At 39.2% G+C, this 16833-nt stretch overlaps 1 protein-coding gene across 12 annotated transcripts in view; it reads right to left on the bottom strand.

Annotated features, from left to right (window-relative positions):
• ZNF536 (zinc finger protein 536) overlaps window positions 1-16833 on the bottom strand; it is a 699351-nt gene that overhangs the window by 326185 nt on the left and 356333 nt on the right. For 7 of the 12 annotated variants that reach the window (XM_072980786.2, XM_078380344.1, XM_072980787.2 and 4 more), the window contains one exon: window positions 14806-14863. The exons of the other annotated variants lie outside the window; for them this stretch is intronic. In XM_072980786.2, the coding sequence (XP_072836887.2) occupies window positions 14806-14863 (58 nt within the window). The remainder of the gene's footprint in view (window positions 1-14805; window positions 14864-16833) is intronic. 12 annotated transcript variants of the gene reach the window in all.

The following is a 16833-nucleotide window of genomic DNA, read 5'->3' as shown; positions in this document are numbered from 1 at the left end:
CATCTTATCAGAAAAAACTGCTTTTAATCAGAATCCCCGTCTAAGGAGCTGGGCAGGTGGTTCAGCCTCACCTGCTCTACTGGGACTACAATGCTGAGGGCATCTGTGCTAGGAAACCATGTCGTTTTAGACATGAGTGCTCAGCGTGTGGTGGGCAGCATCCCAGTTCCTCATGTTTCAGGGCAAGCGTTCAGCGTCAGAATAAACAGCCAGGAAGTGGCAAAAAACCAGTGGTGGAGGGACTAACCCTGGAAAAGGGCCCCAATCCAATTAAGCTGCCTGTTTTGGAAACATGGTTGCATGATTATCCCAACAGTGTGGAAGCCAAATACTTATTGGGCGGTTTTAGATACAGTTTTCGGATAGCAGCAGAGGATGAGCATAAGGTGTTTTCTGCTCAGAACCTGAAATCAGTATGCAGAATGGAGAGGTTGTACAGGAGAAAACTGATAAAGAGGTAAAGGAAGGGAGAGTTTTGGGACTCTTTGCAATGGCTCCTTTAGGGACTCTATGAGTCTCACCTTTAGGAATAGTTCCAAAAAAGGCCCAAGGAGAATTTAGATTAATACACCACTTATCCTAACCAGAAGGGACTTCAGTTAACGATGCTATCCCTTGGGAACTTTGTTCTGTGCATTACACCTCTTTTGAAGAGGCAGTACGCATGGTATGAAAGTGTGGTGTGGGGGCTGAGCTGGCGAAATGTGATATAAAATCAGCATTCCTGATTTTGCCAGTTCATCCACTGGATTTTGATCTGTTAGGCTTTCATTTTCAGGGTTTATTCTGTATTGACAGAGCATTACCTATGGGTTGTTCAGATCTGCATTGTGAAGTGCACTTTTTGCAAGTGTCTAGAAAGATGTAATACCAGCATGCAGGGTAGTGCAAATACAATAATGGACATAGCTACACACTACTATGTTTAAAGTATGAAGAAGTTCCAGTCTAAGCATTTTACAAGGCAAAAGATTTATTAAATCTGGAGAGAAACCAGAATATAACTATTTTAAAATCACACCCCATGTGTTCACTGGCTTACTAAGTAGGAGGATGCTGATAATCTTGGAACAGTCTTATGAATTACCAGTGTTAATAATGTCATGGTCACTATCAGTACTAAGTTTATGTCTATTTGGTTTCCCTATGACTTTGCTGTGTACAGTCCCAAACCTAACTATGTGTACCTTATGCTCATATACCTGAAACTTTGAATAACACTTCATTTACCTGATAAACCGAGTTAACAGCCCATGAAAATCCATTGTGCAAACGTTTGTCAGTCTTTAGGGTGCTTTCAGCTTTTGTTATAATAAACTTAACATAGCTGCAACCTGATTGTCTCTCTTCACATTTCCAGGTGCTATCAAGGACAGATATCAGACAAAAAAGGGCTCTGATTTATTTGTTTGTTTGTTTGTTTGTTTATTTGTTTAGAGTTATACCCATCCATCTAAACCAAAGGTCTACTCTGGTGGCATGACTAACCATGTACCTTGTACTTCTATGTTCGCAATGAAAAACACACTTTAGGAAACAGTGCCCAAGTGAGGCCCTTACAGCTGTCCCAATAGCTCTGTGGGTTGGAACAGTTGGCTCCAGAGCCATGAGTTCAATTCCCCCAACTCTGTCTTCTGAGAGAAGATCCAGCCTATGTAGCCTTGGGTAACCTGCCTGTCTCTAAAGCAACACCAGAATGAAAGAACAGTAAAACACATCTGTATGCTGTACCTTGAAAAATTTGGAAACTTTTGCTGTTAAATTGGACTTAATTTGATGGTACATAATTTTTTATCCTTAGGGCTCTTAAAGCAGTGGCTCTTACAGAATAACTAATAGTCATCATATAAACTAATAATATTCCTTAAAAAAACAAAAACCATTAGAATGGCAGCAAGTTCTCAGCATAGACCCTCTAGAACTCAGGGAGAGTTTGACAAATTCTGTTTTGAAAAAGATAACGAAAGAGAGAGGAACAGTTTGCTACTAACGAAGAAAACAAAATGGAATAATCCCTGTAGACAATTGTTCGGCGGTTGCATTCTTAAAGCTAGTTTCTACATTACTTAACAAGCTTTAATAATAAAGGCGGGTATTGTATTATTGCATGTTTGTTTTTTGTCTGACAAAGAAAAATAACAGGCTGCCACAAGATTTAGAACTGTTGGGGTATTTCCCCCCCCCTTTCCCAAATGATCAGAGAAAAGTACCTTACATTAAGCATGTGCTGTCCTTGCTCTTGAAAGGGTAAAACAAAACAGTCTCCTAGCAATTCTAAGCCTGCCATATAAGTATTATGCTGTTACAGATTTCAAAAGGTTAGCTTCAATGAACCTGACATGAATCTAACCCAAAATAACCCATTCAAGAGAAAAGTAAGAAATAATTGCTGTTTTCTCTTTTTTTTTCTCCTCAGCTATATTGCTATAATGATTTTGCATAACAGATTGAACAAAGTGCTGTTGTGACAGGTGGTAGAATTCAGCTAGTAAGCACAGAGACAGGGTTCAATTTAGTTTGTGAATCCTTTAATTGTTGTGCAGCTAATTAAAGAAGGTTCTTTACACTCGCAAGTGTTTACCGTTGCTAGTATGCATACATGAAAAATTAAATTGTGCCTTCAAGGGCTGAGAACTATGGAAAAATCATAGCTGATGCTGCAACATGCTTACCGGCTCAAAATAGCGGCTTTTTTTCACAATTGGAATTTGTAAAACTTTTTGCTAAGCAAATATAGAGCTAATTAGAAGTGTTCGTTGGACCAATTAACATTTAAATAAATAAGCCATATTGCACATTTCACAGTCTTTATTTAATGATGCTTCTTAGCTCTTTGCAAAGATTCCTTTAAGTACAAATAAGTTGTCATAAAGAAATGAAAGACAAAAATAGCAGCACAACAGAAATCTTCTCTGCTTTCTCTTCCCCCTCCCCCTCTCAGCCTTGAAGTCTTATACCTAGTATGTAAAGATAAACAACATAAATGTGGCTCTCTTTTTTGTGTTATCTTTCTCCACTTTTGAACACAAACAAAAAAAACCCCAACACATTTGACTACAGTTTTAAAATGCTATGATAGCAATATTTGTTCACTTGCAGTCTTGTCCTACGACACAGGATTGTTTTTCAACAATAACAACAATCCTGCTTTTATCTCAGAAGGCAGCCGATTGAGACAAAGGGAGCTTCTGAAATTGGGACAAAAAGTGGAAACTGTCACATTGAGCACGTGTGAACGAAAATAACTAATTTGAAGTTCAACTGTGAACACTCCTGCATCTGACAAACAGCTTGATCTTCACCCTAGTCATTAACCAGCAATGTGCCAAGATAGAAACTGACTTTCTGGGGACTGAACAAATTGGCTTCAGCAAATCACGTAACGAAGGCTTACCTGGACTGTGAACTGAACTATAAAAATGTATTCATGTCAACATAATCTTCAAGCTACAGCCACTTCTTACTCATCCACCAAATGAAAATGTACAAAATATTTGTCTGCCAGGTTTAAATGCATCTTCAATCAATACACTTTGCACAGTGGTGTCTTAACATTTCTTTCCTCTTCCCTACTTGCACAAATTCAAATTTTTATATTATACACAGAGAGAGAGAGAGTATGTATGTATATATATATACTCTGTGTGTGTGTGTGTGTGTGTGTGTGTGTGTGTGTGTGTGTGTGTGTGTACATATATAAGTTCATAAGTTTTTTATTAGCCAACAGCCATCAGACTCGTATGTATGTATGTATGTATGTATGTATGTATGTATGTATGTATGTATGTATGTATGTATGTATGTATGTATGTATGTATGTATGTATGTATGTATGTATGTATACACATACACAAACATATTTCTTATGCTTTGCCAAGAAAAGGTAAGAGATCTCGCAATCATGCTAATGTGGATGGGTCTCACTTCTGACCTTGGCTCTCAGAAAAATTAACAAGCATCAATTAACATTTAAATAAATGTGCCAGATTAAAGCAGAATGCACAGAATACAAAAAAGGTAAAATAAATGCTAGTTTACAGAAACATGTAGACTGCAGGTGTGAATGAGCCATGAAAGATAAAACATCAGCGGCAGAGCAGTTGTACATAGTCTTATCTCACATCAAATGCAACGCTTTTGGATGGAATGCATATATTCAATTTACTCATCAAGGGCAGAAATCAAGAAAACATGGAAAGATGCTTTAGATGTGAGTTCCTGCCTTCTTGCCCCTCCCACACCTCTTTTTCTCCTCCCACTGTTTTCTGCTTTATTATTCTGGTTTTGGAACTGCCATTAAGCAAATATTCCCTGTTCAGATTAAAGATATAAAGAATGTTCAGTAAAGTCTTTGTGAAGATTTAGGAACCTTCTTCTTCTAAAGATTCTTGATGAGGCACCTTAACAAGGAATTTGTAAGTCCCTCAAGATTCCTCACATCCAGTCAAAACGAACACACATACTCATCTCATAATTGTTTTCATATATTAAATACATACTCGAGGCCATGATTTCTTTTATTTAGTCAATCCTTCTCATATCTGTCTGTCTGTCTGTCTGTCTGTCTCTCTGTCTGTCTGTCTGTCTGTCTGTCTTTTATGCCACCCGTCTGGCTGCAGGACCACTCTGGGCAGTTTACAACACAGTAAAACAAAAACGCTTTAAAAAAACCAAACATAACGGTTATATGAAAATCAATATCAATATTACAATATGCAATCACAATGAAGACTTCATAAGAAGTCTTCCTCTTTTCCTATTGCCTTCAAGTTTTCCTAGCATTTTTGTCTTTTTCATTGAGTGTTCTCTTTTCATAATGGGTCCAAAGTAGGAGATTCTCAGTGCTACAGAGTTAGTCAAATCCTAACTCTCTACTGTGAATGTGTAGCAGAACAAAGATGTGGAATCATTTCTTTCCTTTGCAGGCACATCATTCAGGATTCTCTTTCTCTCCTCCCCTACCAGATGCATGGACACATATGCACACATGCACATACAGACATACAAACACAAATACACCATCCTATCTCTATACAATCCCATTTGTGACTAACAGGCATTTACAGGGGCTAGATGGCTGCAGTTCTCTAAACCTTGAGGTCTGTTGTGCCAAGACCACAGTGGAAATGCTATAAATGTTCAATAATTCTCTCTGTAAGCTTAAAAAGATGACAAGGACTGATACACTATAAGCATATACCTTTCTTCTCCATTAATATTCTGATTTTTTTCCAAAAAAAAAATTAAAGCAGTAATAGCTATGGAACTGCCTTGTCTACCTAGTCAAGTACCAACCCACAGATCGGACTGAAATACAACTTTATCGTTCAACAGTCTTCTGTTTAATGGGTCACTTACTACATTCCTGCAGAAAACTGTAAAGCCCACCAATGTTTAAAAAGGGCTATGTCAGAGGAGCGTTTGGGCTTCTTATATTCAACACAAAGAGACTATTTACCAACGTGGGTGTTGGCTCAAAAATGTCTCAAACATCAATGACCTTTATAAATAATGTAGAGGCCATAAAGATGATTATCATGTTCTATTTAAAAATGTATAAAGAGAGAGATAATAACAATGATTTGCACTTCTGTCTACTGAAGTCCAAGTACTAATGAATTTATCCTCATAATGTTCCTGCATTTTCCAGTATAACAACAATATGAATATATTTCAGATGGCAAACTTACAAAATCGAATTAAAAAGGTGCAGATATGCTGTTATATATGCATGCTCATACCTAAATATATAGGAAATTCAACATCTAAACAACTAGGATACTTTAACTGCACTGGTTGCTTCCTAAATCCATTGGTGGTGGTGGAAAGTAAGTAAGTAAGTAAGTAAGTAAGTAAGTAAGTAAGTAAGTAAGTAAGTAAGTAAGTAAGTAAGTAAGTAAGTAAGTAAGTAAGTAATAATAATCACAAAAACAACGACAACGACGACGACAACGACGACGACGACGACGACGACGATAATAATAATAATAATAATAATAATAATAATAATAATAATAATAATAATAATAATAATAATAATAATAATAATAATAATAGAACTGCAGAGTTGCAAGGGACCCTATGTATTATAGAGTCCAGCCCCTATGCCAATACTTTATCTTATGCCAGTATGAAAATCACATCAAATTAAGTGCAGCAATTTTTGGTGGTGGGATTTGCCATTTAAAGGCTCCACCTATGCCTGTTAAGAGATGTAAAATAGTTTGTGGGGTTTTTTTAGGATAAAAGGAAGTGACTGTCCATTGCCTGTGGGTGCTGATCTAAACCTCTGGATGATATTCTCCACTCTCTAAGCGTAACATCTGTAATAAAGTGTTCTGCATGGGCGATCTCATGTCAAAAAGACCCATTTTTCCTGGACGTTTTGGAATGGCTGCTTCATATATGAAGGCAGCCACATGAGAAATATTTTTGCTTCATAGCAACTTCACATGGGGACAATGACATGTTAGCAGAGTGCCATACGGATAAGCCATATACAGAAAATCTCCATGCTAGCAACATAAGGATTGCTAGCACCAACACATGACAAGGCCAATCCATTGGCCTTCTTTTCTCATTGCATCCATATGTTACTGTAAAGCTTGATTTAGCCATAGGACCTTTTTATCTGGATAGTAACTTGGTGATGGGAGGAAACAAAACGGCATTATTACACTTAATTTTTTCCCATTGTATAGTATATACCCTCATCTTCTCTAACATGCCTCAAGCTAGGAGGAAAAGACCAAGCTAAATACCTGTTAAAGAATTTTGCAATGGCATAAACAAGTTTGTAATATAGCAATACAAGTAGCGATGCTCCAGTCACCGGCCCATGTGGTCTTACATTGTAGGCAGAAGTGTTGCTGTTGATGGGGGGCTGGGGAACAATGTAAATGAAATATTCAAACTGAACTTTTGAACAAATAAAAGATTGCTAATGAATATAAGGTCTTTAAAACTTTTTAAAATAAATACACCAACTACTGTGAATTCAGGACTGTCTTTAAACAATTGGCAGGAGAAAAAAACTGGCTATTTGGAGGTTTTGCATCTCAAAAAATGTGACCATGCACAAAGATTAGACAGGCGGTAGGGAGGAATTATACAATTCCACAAACAGGCCAAGCCAGAGCAATAGAAGAGCTTGGAACACTTCTGGCCGCATTGGGCATCCATGCGAACATTGGCCCAAATGGGTAAAATATCTTCCAGTGGCACCAGAGCAAGAGAGAAACACCAAAGCTTTTTTCTGACCTTGGAACAACATTACAGCAGACAGAACCGTTCCTCAATAATTTCTCCAGCTACGGTAGTTCAAAAATGTGATGTTTTCTTTCCATTACGAAAGCATCTGCATTTTCTTTCCCAACAATTTAAATAAAAACTTATTTGTGGTAAGCTTTATTTTCCTCCCATACTTCTCCTTCCCCTCCCCCACAAAGTTATGCAGGTCTACCTCAGTTTCATCCTCTACTGTAACCGCTTTTCAAGGAGAAGGGTGGGATAAAAATATTTTAAATGTTGCCCTTCAGACAGGGCAAAAATGCCATCTGAAGTGGTGGTCATTGTTGGTTGGATATGGAACCTTAATGGATTTTGCATCCATACTATACTATAAACGTCAGCACCTCTCCTCTGAATAAACAGAATTTCCAGCCTGTGCTCCTTATAGCAAGAGTGACAGAAAGACACGACTGGGAGAAAAATACAGAAAGTCAGGAGTGAAGGTCACCTCCTTTGACCTCCCCCTTTTTTTGGTGGACAAGAAAGTAATGGTCCGCTACACTCCTCTACAGAGGCAGGGAGAGTAGCACTAGGATTTTTTTTAAAGGAGAACATATGTTCTAAAAAGATGAAAGTAATAACTTTACTACTTCCTATTGTCGTCTGGATCAAGTAGGGAGGGTGTACTAGCAACTGAAAGCTCCTGATTGGGAGGCCCTAAAAATCCATATTCAATCAAGGATCAAGCTAAAATGTACCATAATTTAAGAGGGAATTAAAAGAACATGGAAAGTCAAAGGTTTTGTCACTGACTGGACCAAGAAGAGCTGTGTTTCATGGATGGATATGCCAGGATGCTACACTCAATGAAAAGTCTAGCCTCCTCCTCCTCCTCCTCCTCCTCCTCCTCCTCCTCTTCTTCTTCTTCTTCTTCTTATGTGCCATCAAGTTGCCTCCAACTTATGGTGACCCAATGAGAGAGCTCCAAAATGCCCTGTCCTCAATGGTCCTGCTCAGTTCTTATAAACTCAAACCTGTGGCTTCCTTTAAGGAGTCGATCTATAACAGTTAAGGACCACATTACTTATAGGAGCATCTCTCCCCAATGTCTTCTGCCCAGCCCACCAGATCCTCCCAGGCCATGCTCTCCTGGGTAGCCACCCTGAGGGAGGCCCAAAAGTCATCCACAAGAGGTCAGGCATTCTTTGCAGTGGCACCGACTTTGTGCTCAGTGGTTTAGATCCGTGGCTGAGAAGCCAAAGGTTGGGAGTTCAGTTCCCTGCCGTTCCTCTTTGACAGGGGCTGGACTCAATGATCCAGAGGATCCGTTCTAGATGTGCAGTTCTAAGATGATGATGATGATGATGATGATGATGATGATGATGATGATGATGATGATGATGATGATGATGATGATGATGATGACGACGACGAACCAGCTTCTGGTGGAGCTATACCTGGCTCCTTCCCTGTTAACGTTTAGAAGGCAACTAAAAACTCTTGTCCTGCTATTATATAGAGAATTCACTCTGATATCATTTGTTTTATTCTGTCAGATGTTTTAATTTCTTATTTTTATTTGTAGTTTTGTTAGCATATATTTTAAACTTCTCTGAAAAATGTTATCACACTACTGAGGCCGTATATAAATCAAAAGGCATGCATGGATGCGCGCGCGCACACACACACACACACACACACACACACACACACACACACACACACAGCTTGTATTTAGTCTTCTACTTTTCCTGCTGCCTTCAACCTATCCCAGCATTATTGCCTTTTCCACAGAATCTTGCCTTCTCATGATGTAGGACAATCTCCATCTCTATTTTTTCCTCCAGAAATAGTTCAGACTTGATCTTTCTGGCAGCCCAGGGGATTCACAAAGCTCTCCTCCAGCACCATATTTCAAATGGATCATGTTTTTTTCCTGTCAACTTTCTTTACAGTCCAGTTTTCACGCCTATACATAGTCAATGGAAATACAAGAGCGAGGATGATCTTGGTCTTGTTTTTCATTAACACATCCTGACACTTGATTAACTTTTTTAATTCCTTCATTGCTCCCCTTCTGAGTCTCAGTCTTCTTCTGATTGTTTTCGCTGCAGTCTCCAGTTGGAATAATGAATTCATTCCTACTAGAGTCAAAAAAGGCAGAATGACCAAAACTGGGACACTAGACTAAAATGAGCTAATGGTAACAAATCAGGACAGTCAAATGCTGTAAAACATTTATTTCTCTAATTCTCTTAGAACAAGCCATAGACTGCACATTGTACACTGTGTCAAGGGTTTTGCTGTAACAAAGCACAAACTGATTTTCTTCTGAAATTCCTTGGTGCACTTCAGTAGTCACTGTATTTTTGCAATTTGATCTCCAGTTCCTCTTCTTTTGCTGAATCTAGCTTGACAATCTGGCATAGTTTGATTTCTCAGTTTATTCTTTGTGACTTATTTCTTCCAAATGCTTCAAGAACAGCTTTCACTTCACTTTCTAAAACTGCAAGTTCTTCATCAAAAAAATTTTCTTTCAAGGAGTCTGTCATCTATACAGCTCTTTATACTTCACGCCTAACTGCTACGCCAGATTTGCTGACAGTGCTTCTTTCTGCTTATTTTTCTCCTTTTTCATTCAGTCATCCATGGCTATCATCCTGCTTTTCATTACCAAGTATATAATGACTGGATAGGATTGATATGTTCTCTTTCTAGAGAGTAGAGTTTGGGATAATGAGATCTGTCAGGTTCCCTGTGATTCACATTGCTAGGATTGTTCTTGGATTTTAGTTCAATTTTCAAATTTACACTTTTTTGCATATATATGTTCACTGACAAATGTATAAACAATATATCTTTAATGTTTGTTTTGAAGTAATCAAACAATGAAGGAATAATTTATAAATTTCCTTCCTTCCTTCCTTCCTTCCTTCCTTCCTTCCTTCCTTCCTTCCTTCCTTCCTTCCTTCCTTCCTTCCATCCATCCATCCATCCATCCATCCATCCATCCATCCATCCATCCATCCATCCATCCATAGCAGCAATCCTATTGTTAAGTGTAAAAGTTCCACAGGTGCGGCTCAAGATAAATATTAAAAAGGAAGCATCCTAGATATAAATGACTGTCAATAGAATGCCATAATCTGTACTGGCAGCAATAAAACTGTGTTGCAGAAAAGAAATAAAGGGGGAAAGTATATGCTTCCATAACTTTTCAAGACAAGCCTCACAGCCACAGGAATTTGAGATGTCCTCTTGCTTGATGAGAAAGAATCACCCAAATAAGCCCTAGAAATTGGACTGCAAAAGGAGGGGCATATGACCTCATGTATACGTCCCATTGGGATATGGTGGCACTGCGCGTTAAACCGCTGAAGCCTCTGTGCTGCAAGGTTAAAGACTAGCAGTGGTAAGATCGAATCCACGCAATGGAGTGAGCCCCTGTCGCTTGTCCCAGCTCCTGCCAATCTAGCAGTTTGAAGCATGTAAAAATGCAAGTAGATAAATAGGTACCGCCATGGTGGGAAGGTAACAGTGTTCCGTGTCTAGTCACACTGGCCACGTGACCACCGAAACTGTCTATGGACAATGACCTTTACCTTGTATGTCCCATTACATTTCATGTGCAACAGGAGAAGATGGATGAAAACAGTGTAACTGGAGCTGCAACCATCCTATAAATCAGGATGGGACATATACATTGGTATAGAAGTTAAACATGTAGGCCAGGATCCAACCCACTTTGAAACAAACGGCAGGGGAAAGCTTGTCAATGAAACTTCCTGCATTACTTTGGACATGATGACATTAGGATTCTTAATTTAGTGAGCTTATTAAAATGAAGTGGGGAGGATATACAGTTCTTAAATTTTACACTACTCTTCCCATACGCATTGGGACACATGGTATAACTTCATTAGGCACACATTTCAATGCTGCTCAAAAGGACAGCTTACCTTCTTGAAGTTCCACCATTAAATATCCCCATCAAAATCATGTTTTTACAGGAATCTGACTAAATATTCAGTTACAAGGCTCATTTTGCAGAGACACTAATTAATGACCCACCACATGGAAATGAGGTGGAGTGGAATAAGATGACACCATGCATTATTCTGTTGGCAAGTACATCATTCTAGTAATTAATGCAGGTCTCTTTTTTCAAAAGAGTGGATTAAGCAATATGGACAACATGAGCTCAATTCTACCCAGTATGTCAAGCTTTCCAATTCTTTGGCTTTGTCAAAAGACCCTTTTTTGACACTGCTCTTACAGAGCTGTCGTAAGTAACCAAATGGGGTTTATCAGTAGGAAATGTTAAACTTAATATCACACTTGAACTTAAGGTGATTCGTGTTCTTTACTAAGGACATGAAATGGTCACTAAACCCTGCTCTACCTTGACTAATTAGGAGCCTTTGTTTTATTGAAGGAGCACCCTACAACTGATTTCTTTTCTTTCCCAAGGAAAAAAAAACTGCAGCTTAAATGTCTACTGGTTGAGTTGGTTAAGGAATGTTGATATTCTAGAGAGAGAGGCAGATCCTCTTTATATATTTGTTTCACAGCCAAGCCATCCAGTAAGTGTTTCATTACCCTAAAAATTGAGGGGCGTCTTTTACACAGAAGTAAGCTGAGATAGCTGAGGAGAGAACAAAATGGCATATACCTTGCCTCTGTAAACAGGCTTCCTCAGTCACGAGGCTTAGTTTCCTACAGTCCGGAGACTTAGCTTCCTCCAATCATGAGCCTTATGGAACTGACGTCAGCTGATCCTGAACAAACCAACTGGAACACACCTCCTCGGAGATGGTGCCTGTAGGCTTAAGATTCAACAGAGACAAAATGTCTGATGCTCTGAGCCCAGAGGCTGAATCCTCAAAGCTAAGTTTTCTTAATTTGGGGGTTAGAAAATTGGGGGGGTGTCTTATAAATGGGGGTATTATAAACGGAAAAATACGGTAAATGTTGAGGTCACTCCAATACAGATAAGGTATCCCTGGAAAGCTGGCTGTATCAAGCAAGAGACCTCAAGACCTTTGTATAGCTGCTTAATATTCATAAATGTTGGAATTCAAAATCAAAGGAACTCCAGTTTCCACTGTATCTATCCTTTATAGATGTAATATTCCTATTCAGACATAAAACAGTATTCAAACATAAAACAGTATCCTAACAGAATAGACATGCACTTCAAGAGAAACAGGTCAAGAAGAAAATGATAAGAATTTGTTTCATTTTCAAGAAATAAGCACAGAAGTAAAGAATATACCAGACTTGGAGGCAACTGGACTGTCTAAATGAAAGCTAACCTTTATTAAGATAATGAGAAATTAAAAAGGAGAAATGCTTTACATTCTCTTTTATGTAATATCTCAAAGACCACCACCCCAAACCCCTTCCTCCATAAACCAAAACAATCTTCAGGTTGCCATTGAAAAGTCAATTACATTAGCTGTAGGCCAAAGAAAGCTCTGGGAACAACAATTTGGACACATAATAGCCGTGAGTAAAAATCATTAAGCAAATTGAGAGGTTCTTTAAGCAATTGCCACTGGGAAAAAACAGTCCACACATAATTTGATGCAACTACTCCATACAACTGTCTCAGATGTATACAAGGACATTCTAGACAAAAATGTCTAATTGTGGTCTTTGCCAGTGACCAAAGATTCTATGGAGGGCTCATTTCTATCTCGTTACACAGAACATCTTTGGGGGATACACTAGATACTAGTGGTACGGAATTAAAGCAGCTACTAAAGGATCAAACAAAGAAGCTGTGAGCTAGTTCTCATGGGTCTACTCAGAGGACTTGTAGAGCTTAGTGACAGACCTAGTCAGGGACATCTTAACATCTAATGTTTATGAGCCTATCCTAGCAAACTCCTTAATTTTTTGGTGTTGTTGTTGATTCAAAATGAGACTGGACTTTTCTCTGAATAATTACAAGGATAAATACACCACCCTTGTCTTCTACTGCAGGTCACACATTCTATATTTTGCTTCCACACAATAATACATCCCATTTCTCAGTAGAGAATACCCTAAAGGATATGAAATAATTATGTGGAAGACCAGGAAAAGTTAGAGAAACAGGGATTATTGCAAGCAGTTTCCTAGCGTAAATGACATCCGAGATTGACTGCAGAAGGACTTCTGTTAAATTCCATTTGGTCCTTCAAGTGCTAGACATGTTTTTTCAAATCCCAGTGGAGGGCAGCTTTTACCCTGCTAGTACTTATTGATCTCAAGGTTTCGGTTTTTCTATTGGGAAGTGGAACTCTTTACAAATTCACATTTAGTGATTGGTCCTTCAAGAACATCATGCATCTTGGCCTCCTTTTCTTGTGAATATATTATCCTCAGATTAAGGCTGCAATCCCTTATACACCTACCTGTGCAGTTTAAATCGAATAGCTAATTCCAAACTGCGGTAGACCCACTGAATCAAGGGGGTTTACACAGGTATTGCTTTACTATTCAGCAACTGAACCAATTGGTCTACTCCAGGGGTGTCCAACCTTTGGACATAAATTTGGTTTGGGCCGCATGGGGGGCAGCCCTAGCCGTCCTCCGCAGCCCTGCTCCAAGTGCGCTTACCGGCAACTGCGATCTCAGACAGCAGAGGCTGCCAGCTTTGACTCCGGCGGCTTTATGGGGCCGGGAGGCAGTCCACCTATTGACGGGGACGGTGCAATGCAGTCACGTAGCCTCCCTGTCCCCTCCTCTCCCACTCCTTCCTTCCTTCCCTCTCTCCCCCTCTACTGTTGTGACATGCCCCGGCCACATTTCGTCCGCAAGTGCCGGCAGTGTAACTTGAAACTTTGGAATTTCTTTTAAAATAAAAAATTGCACTGGGCCGCATTACGAACCAACCTGGGCCACATGCGGCCCACGGGCCACAGGTTGGACAAGCCTGCACTACTCCATCAGATTTAGACATGTGGGAATGATATCTATCTAAATATGCATAAGATTGTACTTTTAGTTCCTGAATTATAAAGCTCTGTTTGTATGTTTCATAGTCCATGCTCATAAAAAATCCTCTAGCATATGTTACAGCAGCTAACATTCCCTGAATCTCAGTCTGAATTAGAAGAAAGATGGGGCACCTGAAATTAAATGAAACAAAATAAATGAATAAGTAAAACAAAATTTCAAAATTTAAAATCTGATGTAGGATTGTGGCATCAAATTGTAAGTGTTTTATAAAATACAATAAAATCTCAATTAAAGATATTGCCTAAACAGTTAGCTATTTACTGCTCAATCTACATGATCAGCCTGCATTACCATGCACATTTTCTGGGATTTGAATCCCACTGGAGCCAGGGGGACATATTTGAAGCAAACACGTTCAGAGACCAGTCTGACCTCAAACAAAGTACTGAAATGCCAATGAAAGGATCATACACTGACCCACAGATGTGATATTTGTATTTCAATCCTGATTTGCAAATATTTGTTTGGCAAACACGGAACTTAAATTCAATACGATAGATTTTAAAATGTCAAATACAGTTCAAAGAAAAATCTATGAAATATATTCGATTTAGCGTATTGGAATACCTTGGAATTTACTGAGGAAGATTCTTGATGCAGAGACCACATTAGCTTCTAATGCCATCTGTATAAAAAAGAGAGAGAGTGTTAAAGAGACTCTCCCCTTCTCTCTCTCTCTCTCTCTTGTCAGTAGAAGGTGCATTTCTGTTCCAGGTGCCTTGCTCTTTGTTTATTCTGTGTCTGCAATAGCTTGAGCAAAACATGTACAGAAAGTGAATTCCAGCTGAGAAAAGCTTAGCTCAGCTGCATCTGGCTATGGTGCAGAAAAACTTCCTCTTGGCTTCCCAGTAAAGCAGCTGTCTATGGGCCACAAGAAGAATCCCAGTTTCATGTCACAGCTGCAAAAAAATGTGCAGGGCACACACCGAGTGAATCAAACTACAGGAGGGGAGACTCTGCTAATTGCTTACATCCGCACTGTGTCTGGGCACCATTTGGCTGCCACAACACTTGTTCAAGTTACCTAGGGCTAGACCCCAGCTGGTTCTTAAGCACATGCATGGAAATGGTGGGAATAAGAGGACGCAAAGAGCATCTCTTTCACTCACTCAGCTAGCATTCAGGTTAGCCACAAAGGCATGACCTGTTTCTTCTCTTTACTACTGTGGGCAATCAATCCCCGCCTCCCCCCAAAGGCCAGGGGGGAAAAAAGACATTAGAAGACAGAAAGGACGATATTGCAACACCCACAGTGACTGAGAAGTTGGCAGTTTGCGAACAGGCAGCTTAATTCTAAATTGCCACCAACCTCGGCTTTTACTATCGAAGTTGGCTGGAATCGTTCAGCAAGGAGATACAGAAGTTGCTTCCAGAACATTTATATAAGGCGGTACAAAACAAAAACTATCCCAGAGTAGATTCTGAGATGTCTAAAATCTTCTAGGGATTATAATTTCTAGCAAAACCTCCAGGCATTTCTATACAACGCCTATGCACTGTGATTGTGCTTAAAATCATGACTAGGAGAAAAAAAAATATCCCTTCCAAATTTAGGCATGGAGAGGATTTAGTTTGGCTCGCATTTTAAAGCGAACACACCCAATTGGCACTTCTGAGTATAATATGCAAATTAGAACATTTTTAGCCTTTGGACTACACAGTTCTCCAAATTTTTTGATGCAGGTCTCAGCTCCAACTACGTATGTCAGCTGCATACACAAACATACATATTAGACGTTTGGAACAAATGTGTGTGTATGCTAGAGAATAATTTATTTATTTATTTTAAAATTGCCCTGCCTTCCTCCTTAAAAAGGACCAAAGACAGCTTATATAATTTAAAAATATATATATATTTAAAGCTCAAAAATGAAGTTACAAATATTTCAAAGGCTCAAACAAGTAACGTACTAGAAAGTGGTAAACAAAAGCAACACCAAAGCCACATTCAAAGTAGCAAGGCAAAGCACTCTATTTAAAAAACCGCTCTTCGACGGCCACTAAATGAAAGCCGGCCTGAAGAGAAAGGGTTTGGTCTGATTGAGAAAGACAACAAAGCTGGAGCCAGTTTGACATCCTATGAGAAGGAGTTAAAAAATCTGGGAGCAGGGACAGAGAAGCCCTCTCCCGGGTACCCACCAAATGTACCAGTGAGGATTGTGGGGCTGAGAGAAAGGCCTCCACCTGAGTATCTTAACACTTGGTGAGGATCTTAGAGGGAGATATAGATTTCGAAATTGCTTGGAACCAAGCTGTTTAGGGCTTTATAGATTAAAATCAGCACTTTGAATTGTGTCAAGAAACGGGTTGCAATCAGTAAAGCTGCTTATAACAAGCAACATTGTGTGATTCCCTGTTACCAGCCTAAGTTAACAATCTGGTTGCAACATTTTGGACCCATTGAAGTTTCTGAACTCTTTCCAGAGGCAGCCCCACACAAAGTGGGTTACGATAATCCAGCTGGGATGTAACTAAGGCATAAGTCATTGCGGGCATATGCTTACAAAAATGAATGTGTTAGGGGGAAATGTAAACAAAAGATTGTCATCATCTTAGAACTGATCATTTTAGAACAGCAGAGGTGGAAGGGACCCT

This window comes from Pogona vitticeps, chromosome 10 (genome assembly GCF_051106095.1).
Source record: "Pogona vitticeps strain Pit_001003342236 chromosome 10, PviZW2.1, whole genome shotgun sequence".
In the NCBI taxonomy this organism is placed as follows: Eukaryota; Metazoa; Chordata; class Lepidosauria; order Squamata; family Agamidae; genus Pogona; species Pogona vitticeps.
The sequence above is the reverse complement of the archived record's forward strand: the minus strand, read 5'-3'. Positions and strand labels throughout refer to the sequence as shown.